Source organism: Onychostoma macrolepis, chromosome 24 (genome assembly GCF_012432095.1).
Source record: "Onychostoma macrolepis isolate SWU-2019 chromosome 24, ASM1243209v1, whole genome shotgun sequence".
NCBI lineage: Eukaryota > Metazoa > Chordata > Actinopteri > Cypriniformes > Cyprinidae > Onychostoma > Onychostoma macrolepis.
In genome coordinates, this window is record NC_081178.1 from 17,773,556 (window position 1) to 17,790,271 (window position 16,716).

A 16,716-nucleotide genomic window follows, 5' to 3' on the forward strand; every position below is an offset into this window, starting at 1 on the left:
TATGTTCTACCTCTTTAAAAGAGACTTGCTGATGATAATCTGCTCTATATTTCGTTGTGGCCTGATGAAACATACCAATTTGCAACAGAATGCATAGTTGATATTAAAAAAAACGGATGACTAGTAATTTCTTACTGCTAAATTCCCGGAAAAACAAACAAACAAACAAACAAAAAAAAACAGGAGGTGTTAATTATAGGGCCTAAAACCTCCGCATGGAATGACCTAGAACACTGTCTAACACTCAATGGTTACTCTGTCAATTCTTTAACGTCAGTTAGGAACCTAGGTGTGCAATTTGATAGCGATCTTCCCTTCGAAAGCCACATTTCTAGCATTTGTAAAATCACATTTTTCTATCTTAAAAATATATCTAAATTATGACCTATGCTCTCAATGTCAAATGCAGAAATGTTAATTCATGCATTTATGACCACAAGGTTAGATTATTGTAATGCTTTATTGTTTAGTTGCTCTGCGTGCAAACTCCAGCTGGTCCAAAAGTTCTTACTGGAACCAGGAAGTATGACCATATTAGCTCGGTTCTGTCAACACTGCACTGGCTCCCTATTAAACGCTGTATACATTTCAAAATCTTGCTAATTACTTATAAAGCCCTGAATGGTTTAGCTCCTCAGTACTTGAGTGAGCTCTTATCGCATTACAGTCATTCATGCCCGCTGCATTCTCAAAACTCTAGCCATTTAATAATACCTAGAACATCAAAATCAACTGCGGTTGGCAGATCCTTTTACTATTTAGTGCCCAAACTCTGGAACAATCTACCTAATTTTGTTCGGGAGGCAGACACAATCTGTTAGTTTAAATCTAGATTAAAGACCCATCTCTTTGACCTGGCTTACACATAACAAACTAACACAATGAATTGGAAGGATTGTTAGGCTGCATTAATTAGGTCAACCAGGAACCAGTACAGATGGTGGAGCAGCACTTAGAGACGACCCCTACAGATGTGCCCCAGAGACAGATCCCCAGCGAAGACCACGTCACCTATTTGGCCATCGGGACAAGACCACTGGAACCAGATGACTCCTCTGCACAATCCGACTTTGCTGCAGCTTGGAATTAAATTGCTGGTTTCGTCTGGCCAGAGGAGAACTGGCCCCCCGACTGAGCCTGGTTTCTCCCAAAGTTTTTTTCAATGGGGTAAGCAAAATAATCTTATTTCAAACAGAAAACAAGATAATTTTGCTTACCCCATTGGCAGATTATTTTGCTTGTTTCAAGCAAAAACTCACTTAATTTTGACATGTTTTTTCTGAAAACAAGACAATAATTTTTACTAATCTCTTCTTGATTTAAGAATTTCTAGAAATTTTGGCTGGAAACAAGACAAAAAAATCTAAGTAAGAAAAGCATTTTTTGCAGTGTAGTAATTCTGGATGTGTTACACAGACCACATAAACAAACATATTCAGCCTCATAGCTCTTGATTATCCATTACAAAACATTAGCCTGTGTGAGTGTCTTTGTTTGCAGGGGAGTGTGTCTGGTAACACTTTACAATAAGGTTCATTAGTTAACATTAGTTAACTACTTTAGTTAACATGAACTAAGAATTAACAATACTTCTTCAGCATTTATTAGTCTTAGTTAATGGTAATTTCAACATTTACATAAGCATTATTAAAATGAACAGTTGTGCTTGTTAACATTGGTTAATGCACCCTGAATTAACATGAACAACTGTATTCCCAACAAATATTAAGATAGATAAATAAATACTGTAATAAATGTATTGTTCATTATTAACTAACATGAACGAACACATTAACTAATGGAACCTTATTGTAAAGTGTTACCATGTGTCTCATTCCACCAAAAAAGTTAAAAAATAAATTAAAAAATGTGTTTGTGTGTGCAGAAAGCAGAGCACTGCTTATCATTGGACCTTCAGTGTCCCCAGAAACTGTTACTCACTATAATGACAGAATGTTTACTACAAATGTTTACAACAACAACAACAATACTTTAAAGGTGACATATCATGAAAATCTGACTTTTCCAGGTTTTAAGTGCTATAATCAGGTCCTAGGTGCATATACCAACCAAGGAAAGGTGAAAAAGATTAACCCAGTAACTTTGTTTTGGTAAGACTTTTGATTTTCATCTGATTTTACTCCCCATAGTGACGTTGTAAAGGGATCTCATAATAGTACCACCCCTTGATCTGTAAGTTTTCACCCACGGTGCCGTCATTTTGAGTTCGCAAGCGACAACCAGTTCTAATGCCATGGCGAAAGTTTGCAGTAGCCCCTCACTGCAGAACAAAGATCCAGGGGGCGGGGTTGGATCCACGTCCATGGGTAGGTTTAGGGGTGGGGATGGGTGGGTTTAGGTAAATGTAAGGTGGGAGGGGTTGGATCTAGATCCAACCACACCCCCTGGATCTTGTGTTCTGCAGTGAGGACCATCTCAAAGTTTTAGCAAAACATGCTAACTGTTCTGCCTTTGGCAGCACAGACGAGCACAAAACACTATTTAGAGTCCCAGCCTCAGAGGAGACAAGAGAGCAGTGGATTTATTGATTTATTTACTGTATATTGCTGCTGCCACACAGATCTAAAATAAACATGCGATTTATTTCCCAGCTGTTTACCTTCACAGACATAACCGATTGTTTCTGTAACTCATGTGTGTTTTTAATGTAAACTTGTGGGTGAATGAGAACATGTGAATTTAGTGCTCACATGCCTGTGACAGCCGCTTTCTGTTCGTGTGCTTTGGATGTGTGCACTCAGAAAACCGTATATAAGAAGTTGCATGATTTCAGCGCAATAAACATGATAATCAGAACCAAAAATGAGCAGCAGCTCATTGCATCTAAATAATGGATGTTAAAAAAGTAATCAAATTTATTGCTGATAAAATGAGATAATGATTAATAAACTTGTGTGTTAAGTAATTGCGTGTGAATACTTGTTTAACTACCACTCTCAAAAATAAAAAAATAAAAATAAATAATGCAATGTCTTCATTTATTAAGTCACGCCAGAGGTTTCAGCATGCACATGAAAACACATTAAGCCAAACAGTTTCTTGGCCCTGTTCTTTCTAGTGACGGTAACGCTGGTCTGGAAGTCATTGCACAAAAGGCACAAAGGGGTAAAGGAGCTGAGAAAAGTTAAAGTTCAAGACCACCAGATATTAACAAACCTCACCATAGGCCTGGGAAGGAAATTGGCTATCCCGCGAGAGAAGTGTAAAAAAGGAAAAGAGGGAAAAAATGTTTTTTGCATTTTTGTGGCTTCATGGATGTAGCTGAAGCAAAAGAAAAGGATATGAGAATGGTTGAAAGAGAAAAGGTCAACGGGAACCTGCACAGCTGTCTGGTTCTGTTTTTGCTCATAAGGATGAGATGTCTAAAATGTACAGAAGGTTCATTCAGCAAACAATGACAGGAAGAGACTATGAGGAAGACACAAAACATGTTTGCACAATCAGTGATGACAATAGACTGTACTGACCAAGTACATCTGAATAAATGGAATAAGGCTTGGAAACAACTTTTTGTGGTTCCCTCATGCCACAAAGACCATTTCAAGAAAATAAAGCTAACATCTGCAAATAAGCTTGGTGATGCTACAACAGCCCCCAAAAAAGTATCCAGAAGGATTTAAATGGTTAATAACTCTCACCTCTATAAGCAAGTGAATTTAAGGGGTCATGAATTTAGACTTGTAAGAGGTCACGCATTAAAGTGACTCTCACAGCCTGTAAGATCATGTGTTCATGTCATCATGTAGTGAGATGCAGAGGCCGAAAATCAAAGTTCACGTGTTCTTCAGTTTTTGTGTAGTAAACAAAATTGCGTCTCCACAGTTCATACATACCGATAGCGGAACATGCAGGATTCATATTTAAACCATCTTTTTGCGTCTTAATATTCACATACAGTAGTTAATATCGCGATTCGAATTAAGTGACAGACCTTCTTTTATTCATCCAAAAATTCCGCGCTATAGAGTAAATTCCGTTTTTATGAATGGACTCCGCCATCCTGTCCACGTTTTCGCGGACACCATATGACCCTAGAAATGCACACTTAGTTAAGGACAATTAAGAACATTTTGGTACTCTCTCTCTCTCTCATGCGCTCAAATGCGTTTTCGGGTACTGAAATATGGTAATGTTACCGAATGATTTAATGTGAACCGGTACTCGAGCTACGTCTTCTGCCATTTAGGAGAGTACCCAAGAACGTATTTGACTTAATCAGCGTTGTTTACGTTCGGGGGAAAGCGTGCACATGAACGCTGCGTAATAAGCCTTGTTTACGCTTAGGGGAAAGCGTGCGTATGCATTGTGATACTCTTTAAAATGACGGACGACGTAACTCGGGGGAGAAGAATGGTTGAGCAAAACTGAAGTTGAGCCACTGATGTCACATGGACTGTTTTACCGATGTATTTACTACGTTTCTGGACCTGGGAACATTTCAGTTGCATTGCTGTCTATGGGAGGGTCAGAGAGCTCTCCGATTTCATCAAAAACATTTTAATTTGTGTTCCGAAGATGACCGAAGGACTTACGGGTTTGGAACGACATGAGGGTGAGTAATTAATGACAGAATTTTCATTTTGGGGTGAACTAACCCTTTAACACCAGGAATCCAATATCTCAGAGTACACCAAGACATTTATATAGTCTTCTATAAAGCATACAGTTGTAAATAGTGTATATAAAGTATACAGTGTGTATAATGAATAAATGCTAATCCTCCAACAAAATCTGGTCTTAATGCATGTGAATACAAACAGGCTGCATAAACAAACTACACACATTTTTACAAGTAAATGCATTCTGTTTGGGCATCTCATTTATATCTGCATACTGCAAAGTGTGCCCAGGAAAACCAAAGGAACTAGAAGCATTCTTCAATTTAATCAACAACTACCCTTCTAGCCAGAAGACAAGAAAACGTAAAGGTCTTATAAATAAAACAACACTTGCTTTTAGTGGAAAAACAAACCTGAAATATGCAACAAGGATGGACTGCAGTTAAATGTACTTTCCGAAGGCTCTTGAAACATGAAGCGTTTGGTCATTGACTGTAATTACACTGTCTATGATTAACTGTTTGAAATTCATTCCACATGTCTCAACAATAAAGATATGTTTAGCAGTCCCCAGAACTGATGGTGGTTTATGATAGTAGTGAAAAACACCATCTGTGCCTCTCAAAAAAAAAAAAAAAAAACAGGAGATATGGAGCTCTTACACACAACAGGCTCATCTTGTAACCAAATGATTTGGATTTGTCACACTTATAATTTACCCTTTGTACTGATGATGAATCTGTACATCTGTGCGGGTTAAAATAGGAAAGAGATAGCACTGGAAAGTTGGAATTTCCACTGCTCAAGGACACAAAGATCACATACTGTATGCTGATGACAGCATTTTAAAACTCCTCAGAGACACACAAAACAACTTTGGTGACAAATCAGATCAAACAAAAAGATCTCACAAATTGTCACCATTCATATCTGAAGATATTTTTCTCTCATAACTTTGAATCGACCACCCGTAAACTTCACCATCCAAAGAACTTGTTTGCAAATCATATTTCTGTGAAACATGTACAAGTAACAAAATAAACATGTGATACCGGGGGCATCAAACGGCCAAACTGTTACATGCAATAGTAGTGCTGACGCATAGACATTCATAAAAAACATTTTTTTTTTTTTTTTTTTTTTTAAAGTTGACATCAAACATTTGCTAGCCATTTTACTTCTGCGTTCAGTTTTCAAAGAAATACAAACTAAAAAAAAAGTGAATGAGTTTACAGTTATAAGGAAGATTAACTCAATGAACAAATTATTTTAACTATCAAGATTTGATCGCATTGTAAAATGTAATATTTCCATTTCATTTATAATAGAAAATATAATTTCATATAAATATAATTTATCATTGGTCATTTATTTTTTCACCCCGTAATAATAATAATAATAATAATAATAATAATAAAAGTTAATTTAAAATGTATAAATGAATTTTTATTAAATATTACATTAGTGTAATAATATGCACCAATAAATCATTCACAATAAGAACAAAAATGCATATTTAGGAAGTTAAGCAGGTCAATTTTGGTTCATGTCAACTTCAAACACTCATTACCATAATAATAAAATGTCGTATAGAATTGATGTTTGCTGAAGCCGTTTAAAGCCAGTTCAGACTTTATGGAGTTAATTTGGTGTGATGATACAGAGAACAACAGGCCTTTGGCCCTTTGTCATCCTTTGAGGATGTTTAATTCAGAAGGCCCTGAAACCACAAAGACCCACAGCTAGAACCATCTGGAATGTTCTATAGGGGACAGCGTCTAAGAGACAAATACCAAAGCAACTCTAAACATCCCATACAGATTGAAAAACAACCTTGGGCATAGTAAACAGGATGACACGCAAGTTTAAACCCTGATCACTGATGTTATCTCAACGCAATAAATGGTAAAACTGCCTTTCATCACATAAAGACTGTTTTTAATCTTTGTATCATGCAACTGCTGTTCCACACGTCAACAAAATGCAATTACGCATGCCTGCGGTCAGCTTTCCTAAATATATAAATGAAAATGAAAGCAAGAGAGGGTGAGTTCACAGCTCTTATGGTAGAGTGTTCATTTCAGCTTATTCATTTGGAAAATGACTCAAAGATGATTCAATTTTCAAGTGGAAAATGAGGTAAAAAAAAAAAAAATACTTTTACCAAAGTATGTTAGCCTGTCATTTGCAATGGGAAAACCCTTCAAAATGCAACTTTTTCTGAATCTTGTCAAAGGCAGGAAGAGATGATAGTGGGCTTATCCTCGCAACTCAGTTCTAGGTCTGTGAAGCTGAAGGCGGGAACTTAGACTAATTGGTCTGTTTCTGCTTTGCCACCCGTTGTGATCGCTTTGAGTTCCCAAAGTCTGTGTTTATCGTTCACAGATTCTGCATAGCTGGTTTGTGTAAACATCTTAAATGTTTTTTAAATTTCATGTCAGTCATCGAGAAGATTTGGATGAACGGGGTCGTTTTATGGGATGAATCATTCTAGTGATATGTTTCTTTATGTCTTTGTGGTAAGATATTGGTTAAAACACTAAGGCTATGAAATCTAAACTCCCGCTGTTCAGTGTTCCTTGTAACGCGTTTAGTCTCCACAGGAATAAAACCCTAAAAATCACAATTTATTTTCTTGACAACTGACAAACAAAATATTTCCTCTCCACTCCTACTTTCAATCTCGTACTGTGACATTCACACGCTTACCGCTGCTCCACCACTTTTTGCCATTAATGATAAAATGGTCTTTGTCTTTGTGAAGGGTGCACTCCATGTTTGTGGCGTCACTTGAAGCAACATCCGGCTCTAGAATAAAGAAAAACAGACAGAGTACTAGGATCAGTGATGAAAATCATTTCAGAAAAAAAGCAGTCAAGGAATTTTATTTAATTTTATTGTGTTTTGCATTATTTGTTTCAGCAAAGCAGCTCACAAGTCTCAAAGTATAATTTGACTGTTTCATAAACCTCAAAATGTTTTTGAAAACAATCAATGCAAAGTGCACACACATGACATTATTAAATTAGTTATTAAATTAAATAATTTCTTGAAAATAGCTTTTTTTTTCTCAAAACAATATGAAACCAACATCGTGTACATAGAAAGATGACATTTCTAAGAACTGTCACGTTTAGAACACATTTTAAAGTAGACATCTAAAAGCTTTTTCCTTTTTATTATTATGGACACTCTTAATTAGGTTGGCTTGAGAGAGCCAACCTACTGATCTGCTACTTAAGCTTCTTATTATTATTCTTCTTAGACTAAATTTCTGAATGCATCTCCTCCTAGAGCTTTCAAGCTAGAATCACCAAACTCAGCCCAGCTGTTCAGACTGATCTCACTTAGTGTGCTATATCTTTTCTAACTGATTGGACTTATAGTTTTCATAAAACTGAAGATTAAAAATCATAAAATCCCACAGACTTACGGAATGTTCAAATGTTCAAACTGTCAAAATACAAATTTTAAACTCCCAGAATCCTTTGAGACTCAATCAAGCTTCCCTTCTATGTACTATTTCTAATCCATTCAAACTCATCTAATATTTCTAATCTATCTATCCTAACAACATGCTAAACATGCTAGAAACATGCTAGTAATATGCTAATCATGTTAGAAACATGCTAGTGACATGCTAGTCACTTGCTAACCATTCTAGAAACATGCTAGCGACATGCTAGTCACTTGCTAATAATGCTAGCAACATGCTAGTAACATGCTATTCATGTTAGAAACATGCTAGTGACATGCTAGTCACATGCTAATCATGCTAGCAAAATGCTAGTAACATGTTAATCATGCTATAAACATGCTAGGTACAAGCTAGTCACTTGCTAATCATGATAGCAACATGCTAATCATGTTAGAAAAATGCTAACGACATGCTAGTCACTTGCTAATCATGCTAGCAAAATGCTAGTCACTTGCTAATCATGCTAACAATATGCTAGTAACATGTTAATCATGCTATAAACATGCTAGCTACATGCTAGTCACTTGCTAATCATGCTAGCAACATGCTAGTAACATGCTAATAATGTTAGAAACATGCTAACGACAAGCTAGTCACTTGCTAATCATGCTTGCGACATGTTAATCACTTGCTAATCATGGTAGCAACATGCTAGTAACATGCTAATCATGTTAGAAACATGCTAGCGAAATGCTAGTCACTTGCTAATCATGCTAACAACATGCTAGTAACATGCTAATCATGCTAGCAACAATGCTAGCAACATACTAATCATGTTAGAAACATGCTAACGACATGCTAGTCACATGCTAATCATGCTAGCAACATGCTAGTAACATGTTAATCATGGTATAAACATGCTAGTCACTTGCTAATCATGCTAGCAACATGCTAGTCACTTGCTAATCATGCTAGCAACATGCTAGTAACATGCTAATCATGCTAACAATATGCTAGTAACATGCTAATCATGCTAAAAACATACTCGCAATAATATCTATGTAATCCATCTGTCTAAATTTTCAAACTTCATGCTTTTACAACTGCTTTAAACTTTCAGGCTAGGCTTTCTATGCTTTAAACTTTCAGGCTAGGCTACGAACTTTTTTATCTAGTTGTCATTGATCCACAAACAAACATTACCACTGTAGTCTGGGGTCATCGCATCGCACAAAAAAGAGATAAAATTGTAACCATGCAGCTGTCAGCCACAGTATCGCATCAGATAGTGCACTATAGATCCCCTGAGGAACAATTCCACTCATTCTCTTCTATTGGAAGAATTGTATAAACTTGTTAAATAATCTAAACTAGTGGTTCTCAACCGGTGGGGCGCGCCGAGTAGGCTACAGGATGGGAGGAAAAAAAACCTGAAAAAAAAAAAATTTGCAAATTTTTTTTTAATCACTAAACTACTGTCATAAAAAGTTATAGTTTTGTATATACATAACTCCTGAATAAAAATTAAAATGTGTTTGGACTGATTTGAAAAAAAAGGTTTTGAACAAATTTGATTGGTTTGTTGATAGTGAGTGCAAATGCAGGTGATAAGCGGTTTTATTAAGCGAGTCATTGAGTCGTTCATTCAAACGGCCGATTCATCAAGAATGAGATAGATGTTTGTGCATGGGTCAATGAATCTTTGACTCAACCGATTCGTTCAAAACACTGAATCATTCAAAACACGATTGAGTGTTGCTGTGAGCACTGGCCCACCCCTGGCCGACTCCTGGCCACCCCACTGGCCAGTATAAATTTTAGTAGCATCAGTTATGCATTTCGTCCCTAATGCACAGCCAGGCAGGCAAGCCGCTCTAGACCTTCGATCGCACACAGTAGCCAGCCCTCTCCCCCGCCCCTCTGTCCATGCCGCTGTTGCGCGCTCAGACAGTTTACTACAACAGTAGAATAAAATTTTGAAATTATGGTTTATAGTTTTGGTGTGCCACCCCAAGATTTTAAGTGGCCCCATCTGGCCACCCCTATGAAAAATTTCTGGAGGCGCCACTGGCTGTGAGATGCGCTATGCTGTGATCTTTGTTTGGAATGCATTCCTCTCTTGGTTGTCAGGTCGTGCGATGTATGTTGCTGAACTGTATTCAAATGTTATAAATATAAAAACACCACATTTTGAAAGTTAACTGCAGTATGTCAATTTAGTTTATTTGTGTGTGCTGCGCTCATAGACTTTAGAAAACGGCGCTCATTTGTTTGATTTCTCAAAACGGTTTGGCTTGGGACCGATGCGTTGGTCTATGCACGGATGGTGCACAGGCAATGACGGGGCGTGAGCGTGGCCTAGCTGCTCATGTTCAGCAAGTAGCTCCACTTGTGAAATGGACACATTGCATGGTCCATCGCGTAGCACTAGCTGCTAAAAAAATGCCTGTTCTTTTTGACTCCGTGCTGAACCAATCCGTGAAAATGATAAATCTCATCAAATCACGGCCGCTAAACTCTCGCTTGTTTGGGGTCCTCTGCCAGGAGATGGGGTCAGGGCATGAACAGCTGATTCTGCACACTGAAGTTCGCTAGCTCTCCAGGGGGCGGGTGTTACAGCGGTTGTATGAGCTGCGAGAGGAGGTGAAGTGGTTTTTGACAGAAATCAAATCAGATCTGGCGAAGCATCTGGTTGACAATATGTGGCTTGCGTCTCTGTCCTATTTGGTCGATATATTTGACCGCTTGAATGGCCTCAACCTGTCTTTGCAAGGCCGTGAAACTCATATTTTGCTCCTTGCAGACAAAGCGCACGCCTTTACACAAGTGCACGCATCAGTCGAGGGAACTGCGACATGTTCCCCAGCCTTGCAGACTTTATCACTGATGCAGGCACGTCACACGATTTCTCCTCCCTATTTCAATCAGTGTCTGAGCACCTGTCAGCAATGAGAAAACAATTTGCGACGTACTTTAAAGAGGATTATCGCTCTTTTGCGTGGGTTCGAGATCTGTTTGTGTGCACAGCAAACGAGCTATCAATTGATATACAGGAACAGCTTATTGAGCTGAAGAGTGACAGTAGACTGAAGGAACTCTTTAGCTCCTGCCCTCTTTCGTCATTCTGGGCAGCATTGATGCAGGAATATCCTGAACTCTGTGACGTCGCCTTGAAGATTCTCCTTCCTTTCGCATCGACATATTTGTGTGAGGCAGGATTCTCAAAAATGACTGCACTCAAAACGAAATACCGCAATCGTGCACAAATCGAGTATGATTTGAGGCTATGTTTATCAAACATTGAGCCAAGAATTGAGGATCTTTGCAAGGCAAAGCAGGCTCAGGTCTCACATTAACATCACCTACCTGCAAGCTTCTGTAAAAAATGCAGATGATGCCTACTATTAGGCCTAGTAATAATAACAATAATAAAGCATAAATTAATATCAGATGTCTGGTGCCAATTCCCAATTATAGCAATAGCCTAGTAATGATAATAGGCCTATACTGATGATGATCATAACAACAACAACAACAACAACAACAACAACAACAACAACAACAACAACAACAACAACAACAACAAAGCATGTAACCTCATATAATTATATAGCAATAGCCTAGTAATGATGATAGGCCTACTACTACTCATAATAATAATAATAATGTCTGCAAGCTCACATTAGAAATCTGGTGCTACTGCCAATTATAACAATAGTAATAATAAAAGGCCTACCTACCGCTACTGATAATAATAATAATAATAATAATGTGGGCCTAAAAATAATAGCCTAGGGCTATCTATCTATCTATGTATATGCAAGGTGGTGTGGGGGGGTGGGGGGTCACTGGGGCCCCAACTGCAATGAACCAGCTTTGGGGGGGGCCCAGCTTGCAAAAGGTTGAGAACCCCTGATCTAAACCAACAACCTGTATGTTAGACCCTGTTCCATCTAAGCTCCTAAAAGAAGTGCTTCCAGAAGTAATAGATCCTCTTATATATAAAAAAACAGTTAGTTCTGATCCTCAAATCTGACTGACAAGATACTTTTTCTGTTGATATTTCACCTGCGTGTTCTAGACAGGCTGTCAGTCAGTGCAATTTCATTGTTGCGTCACAAGGTGGCGTCAAGGGACTGTCTTTGAGTGAGTCTTTAAACCGTTCATTCAACTACACATTCAAAAACGCTTATTCATTCAAATTTGTAATGAAACCAGAGGCGCTGGAAGTGGGGGTGCTGAGGGTGCAACTGTTTAACTGTTGGGAATTAAAAGAAAAAGAAAAAAATCGGATTGTCTATTTAAGTGCAAATAGCCCGGTTGTTGGCAGAGGCTATTTACACTAACTCCACCCAAAAACGTATGATTGGGATAGTCAAATTTGCAAAAGATGATCGTCAGTTGTCAGATTCAGTGGTGCACATGGTAAAGCGCGTATGTTACACACCTTTTGACACAATCAACCGGGGTTCGAATCTACCTTTTGGCGAACTTTTTTTCTCACTTTTCAAATTTCAAATCACATCAAAAAAGCATTTATTTTTTAATAAAAATGAAGGAAATAATCAAAAAGTTGAAAATAAAGTATTCGGGTAGGGTTAGGGTAGGTGTAGGGAGGGCTTGTACCAATAAGGTGGCATCCATTTAATAATTTGAAATAAAATTTAAAAAAATTACACTCAAAATTGCATACTGTTTTATAATGTATTACAATGCTGAGGTGCAGATAATTGCCACTATTGTTGATCTACCAGTTCACATTTTCAACTCTGCGTGTTTGCTGCTTAAAAACATGGGTTGATTTTCACATTGGCCTTTGACAACAGCAGGCGTACGGGCTGATTGAAAATGTCGTTCATTCGTCACGTGACAGCCTCATAAGCTAAACCTATCCAGTCAGAGCCGGAAAGAGAATTGATTAGTTCGTCTTCCGAGTCTTCGGGTTTGAGTCGTTCGTTCATCACGTGACAGCCTCATAAGCTAAACTTATAATAGCCAACTCTTTAGTTTATTACCTTTGTTACCACATTCAGTGTTGTGGAAAAGAACCATCATGACAGAAATTCACATTTATAAACTATAATTAAAAAGCTACATTTTGAGACCAGAAACGCATCACGTAACTGTAAGAGTAAATAATAATAACAATAATAATAATAACTATGCACCCGTTTGTAAGGAAGCTTGTAAATTAACTAATTTATCTGTCCAATGCTGCATGTCACGTGACAAAAGAACGAACGACTCGAAAGACTCGAGATGAACTAATCAATTCTCTTTCCGGCTCTGACTGCATAGGCATAGGTTTAGCTTATGAGGCTCTCACGTGATGAACGAACGACTCAAACCCGAAGACTCGGGATACGAAGTAATCAATTCTCTTTCCGGTTCTGACTGCATCCTAGACAGCAACATAGTTTTGGCCCAGATCCAGCCCTATCTGGCCCGTGTGAAATCCATGCGGGCCGGATCTGGGCTGACACAGCTTGCTGTCTGGGATAGGTTTAGCTTATGAGGCTGTCACGTGATGAAAGAACGACTCAAACCCGAAGACTTGTCAGATAAGAGGTGAGGTGAGGTGAGCTTATCATAGACTAAAGACCCAGGTAAACAATTAATTAATCTTTTCTGTTTCTTATAGCATTAGTTTTGTATTGTTTGTGGTGTGATCAACGTTTGCATAAGTAGTAGATGTGTTAGGGAAGTAGCACGTAACATTTTAATTATATTTTGCTAAAATGAACGAAATGACTCGAAAAAAGATTTGTTCATTTTGCTGAAGGAGACTCAAAGGTCCGAGTCAGTAAAATGATCCGAACTTCCCATCACTAATTTCTTCAATCATTACATCGCTGTTATACTAAAACCCCCAGCACCATACTCCCCCTAGTGACAGGTAGCAACTTTACATATGAAAGAGGAAATACCGTGACAGGCCAAGACTGTTACAAAGTCTATAACATACTTTGGTTAAAATTTCTCAATAGTAGTGTAAAAAAAAAACTTGTTAAACTTGTTGCTTTAAATGCTAATGAGCTCTGCTGACCCCGCCCCTCTCTTCCGTGGGGTGACGAGCAGTACTGTTTACTTCGGCCGCGAAACTGACTAACTAGCACATTATTAGGAAAGGCAATTTGCAAAGATTGATAAAAAACCCTTATACTCACTTCCGTAGGTGAGGCTGGATCACAAATGATTTGCACGAATATAGACGCATTTAGGTCACAACGGCGGTCAGACTGTTTACAGCTCACTCAGGGCGGGTCTAAGGTAAGACGGCTTGTCAATCAACTATCGTGGGAGCGGCCTGTACAGAACTACATCTCAGAATAGCCTGATTTGAGAAAGGGGATTTTAAAACAGGGATTTAAAAAAAAAAAACACTGGGTGGATTTTTATCAATATAGGATGGATGTGTACATACACGTCCAACACACATTTATGTTCAAACGACTTTTGCATCCGATGACCCCTTTAAGTGTTTTTGTGGACAATAAGGTAACCTTGGAAACAAAAAGATTGAGAACCACTGCACTAGAGGATAATATCTGGTGGTTAACAACAGAGTGACAAAACACAAACAGAGAGACTGGCTGTCAAGGTGGAAATGATAACCTAGTGTAGATATTTTATAAGACATCTGATATTTGTTACATAAACATGAATAAGAATTACAGCTATTGTCTGTAGTATGATAGCTAAAACGACACACGTGCACACACACTGGGAGAAATAATGGGGAAAGTTGTCATACAGTACATCAACACATCTGGAAACTCTGGGGGCATTACAGCACCATCTGTATATGTTGAGCAACGGGATGCCTTTTTAAACACCATTACACAATCTATAGTCATCTTTTGGCTTGCTCAATTAGCAGGAGAATCAAAATCATTTTGTTTTTCCTCAATCTAATCGACCAGCTATTTCTCTTCTTGTTTACTCATTGAACACAGATCTCATTATCAACTTAATTATAAATCCTCCTTTTAAGTCAAGTGAGTACTAATGAATATGTGTCACATTAGAGAGGCTTGAGTTTGTCCAAGTATTAAAACTGTGTCTAAAGACAACTATGTTCTGTTCCACTCTGTCCAGCTGTTTAATGAATATGTAAACATCCCAAAGACACATGTCCACCAAAGTAACATGTCCAATCGGATCTATGAACCTGAAACCAGCCTAACTATACAAGATCAATTAGTCCATTAGTAAATTTGACACATTACCTGTCATACAGAAGCAGGACCGTATGTCTCCTCTAAGTAAGGGCTCCAACCAGAGTCTCTTCTGTTCCTCAGTGCCAAACAGGTGCAGAACTTCCATATTGCCAGTGTCTGTTAGAGAGTTATAGTCACAATGAAATCAAAATGGAGAATTCTTATATTTTTCTGGATGTTATATGTTGCAGTGTTTGTAAAAAATGGTTTATCTGTGCACATCATTATTTTAATTCATGTACCCTCATAATAATTAATGTCCTATATGCAATCGGGCGGGTCAATAATCCCTTCCCTTCCAACAACCTGTCACTCACATGAAATTACAGCAATTAGCAAATCAAAACAATTCAACAATCGAATCCCGATGGACAAATTCAAGTCCTGCCCTACTTTTTTTTGACTTTTTTCTTCGAGAAGCTGTTTCACTCTGCCATATGTCACATAAGGGAAGAATAAGAAGAATTTTACATATGAGTGCTACCGTTTAAACCATTCATACTTTCTATACAATGCTGACATGTAAAACTTGACAAATCCTATTGCATATACAGATGTAGTGTTGATAAAGATTTTTTGTTGTAAAGAGTATTTTTACAAAGCACAAACTTGTGACATATAACTTATAAATAAATATGGCAGATTCACATTCTCTTAAAAAAAAACTTACATTTTCAGTAATTATAGCCGTAAATCTGCGTGCAATTCGTGTTATTTTTATCATTCTGCAGTATAAAACCTGAAGTATGAGTGTACCTTAAGTACCTTAAAGCCATAATCTAAAAGCTCCATAAAAACAGTAACATTTCTGACTTGTGAAGAAACACCCACCCACCTGGGGCCTGGCAGTTGAAGACTTCGGGGGCGTAGAAGCAGCGTCCGGTCTCCTCTGCGATATGAGCATAATCCAGCTGAGAGAGGCCACTCTCAACCGGAAGAAACAAATTCCACAGGCCTGCAGCACGAGCCTTTGCCTGCTCACAAGGACTTCATTAATACATACAAAGAACATCCTCCCAAGTTTTGAGTTTGTATAATTTTCTTACATTTTCTTCACCAAGACTAATTACAGTTTTTCATGTTTAATTTATTTTAATATTTTTGTGGAAACCATGACTTCTTTCGGGATTCTTTGATAAATCTTAAATTTAAAACAATGGCATTTATCTGAAATAGAAATAACAATCACTTTTGGTCAACTTAAGGCATCCTTGATGAAAAACTAATAATTCACATATTTAACTATTTTAAATCTTACTAATATCACGATATGATGGTACTATATGTAAATAATGTATGATTGTATGTATCATCACCTTCAACTCCTTTATCACAGCGGGTGTGTGCCATCTCTCAGGTGTGTCTTTGTGCTTGGCGTAGTACTCTTTTACTTCCTAAAAACAATGAAATAATATGGGGGAGAGGGTTCATAGTAATCTTTTTAAATCATTATAATGATTTAATCATTATCATTATTTAGTAATTTTTTAATAGCTTT

At 37.7% G+C, this 16,716-nt stretch overlaps 1 protein-coding gene across 1 annotated transcript in view; it reads right to left on the reverse strand.

Moving 5' to 3' along the window:
* acad11 (acyl-CoA dehydrogenase family, member 11) overlaps positions 1–16,716 on the reverse strand; it is an 86,032-nt gene that overhangs the window by 49,482 nt on the left and 19,834 nt on the right. Inside the window, exons 10-13 of the mRNA XM_058764888.1 lie at positions 16,535–16,612; positions 16,054–16,192; positions 15,228–15,335; positions 7,290–7,388 (exon numbers count right to left, since the gene is read on the reverse strand). Coding sequence (XP_058620871.1) covers positions 7,290–7,388; positions 15,228–15,335; positions 16,054–16,192; positions 16,535–16,612 — 424 coding nt within the window. The remainder of the gene's footprint in view (positions 1–7,289; positions 7,389–15,227; positions 15,336–16,053; positions 16,193–16,534; positions 16,613–16,716) is intronic.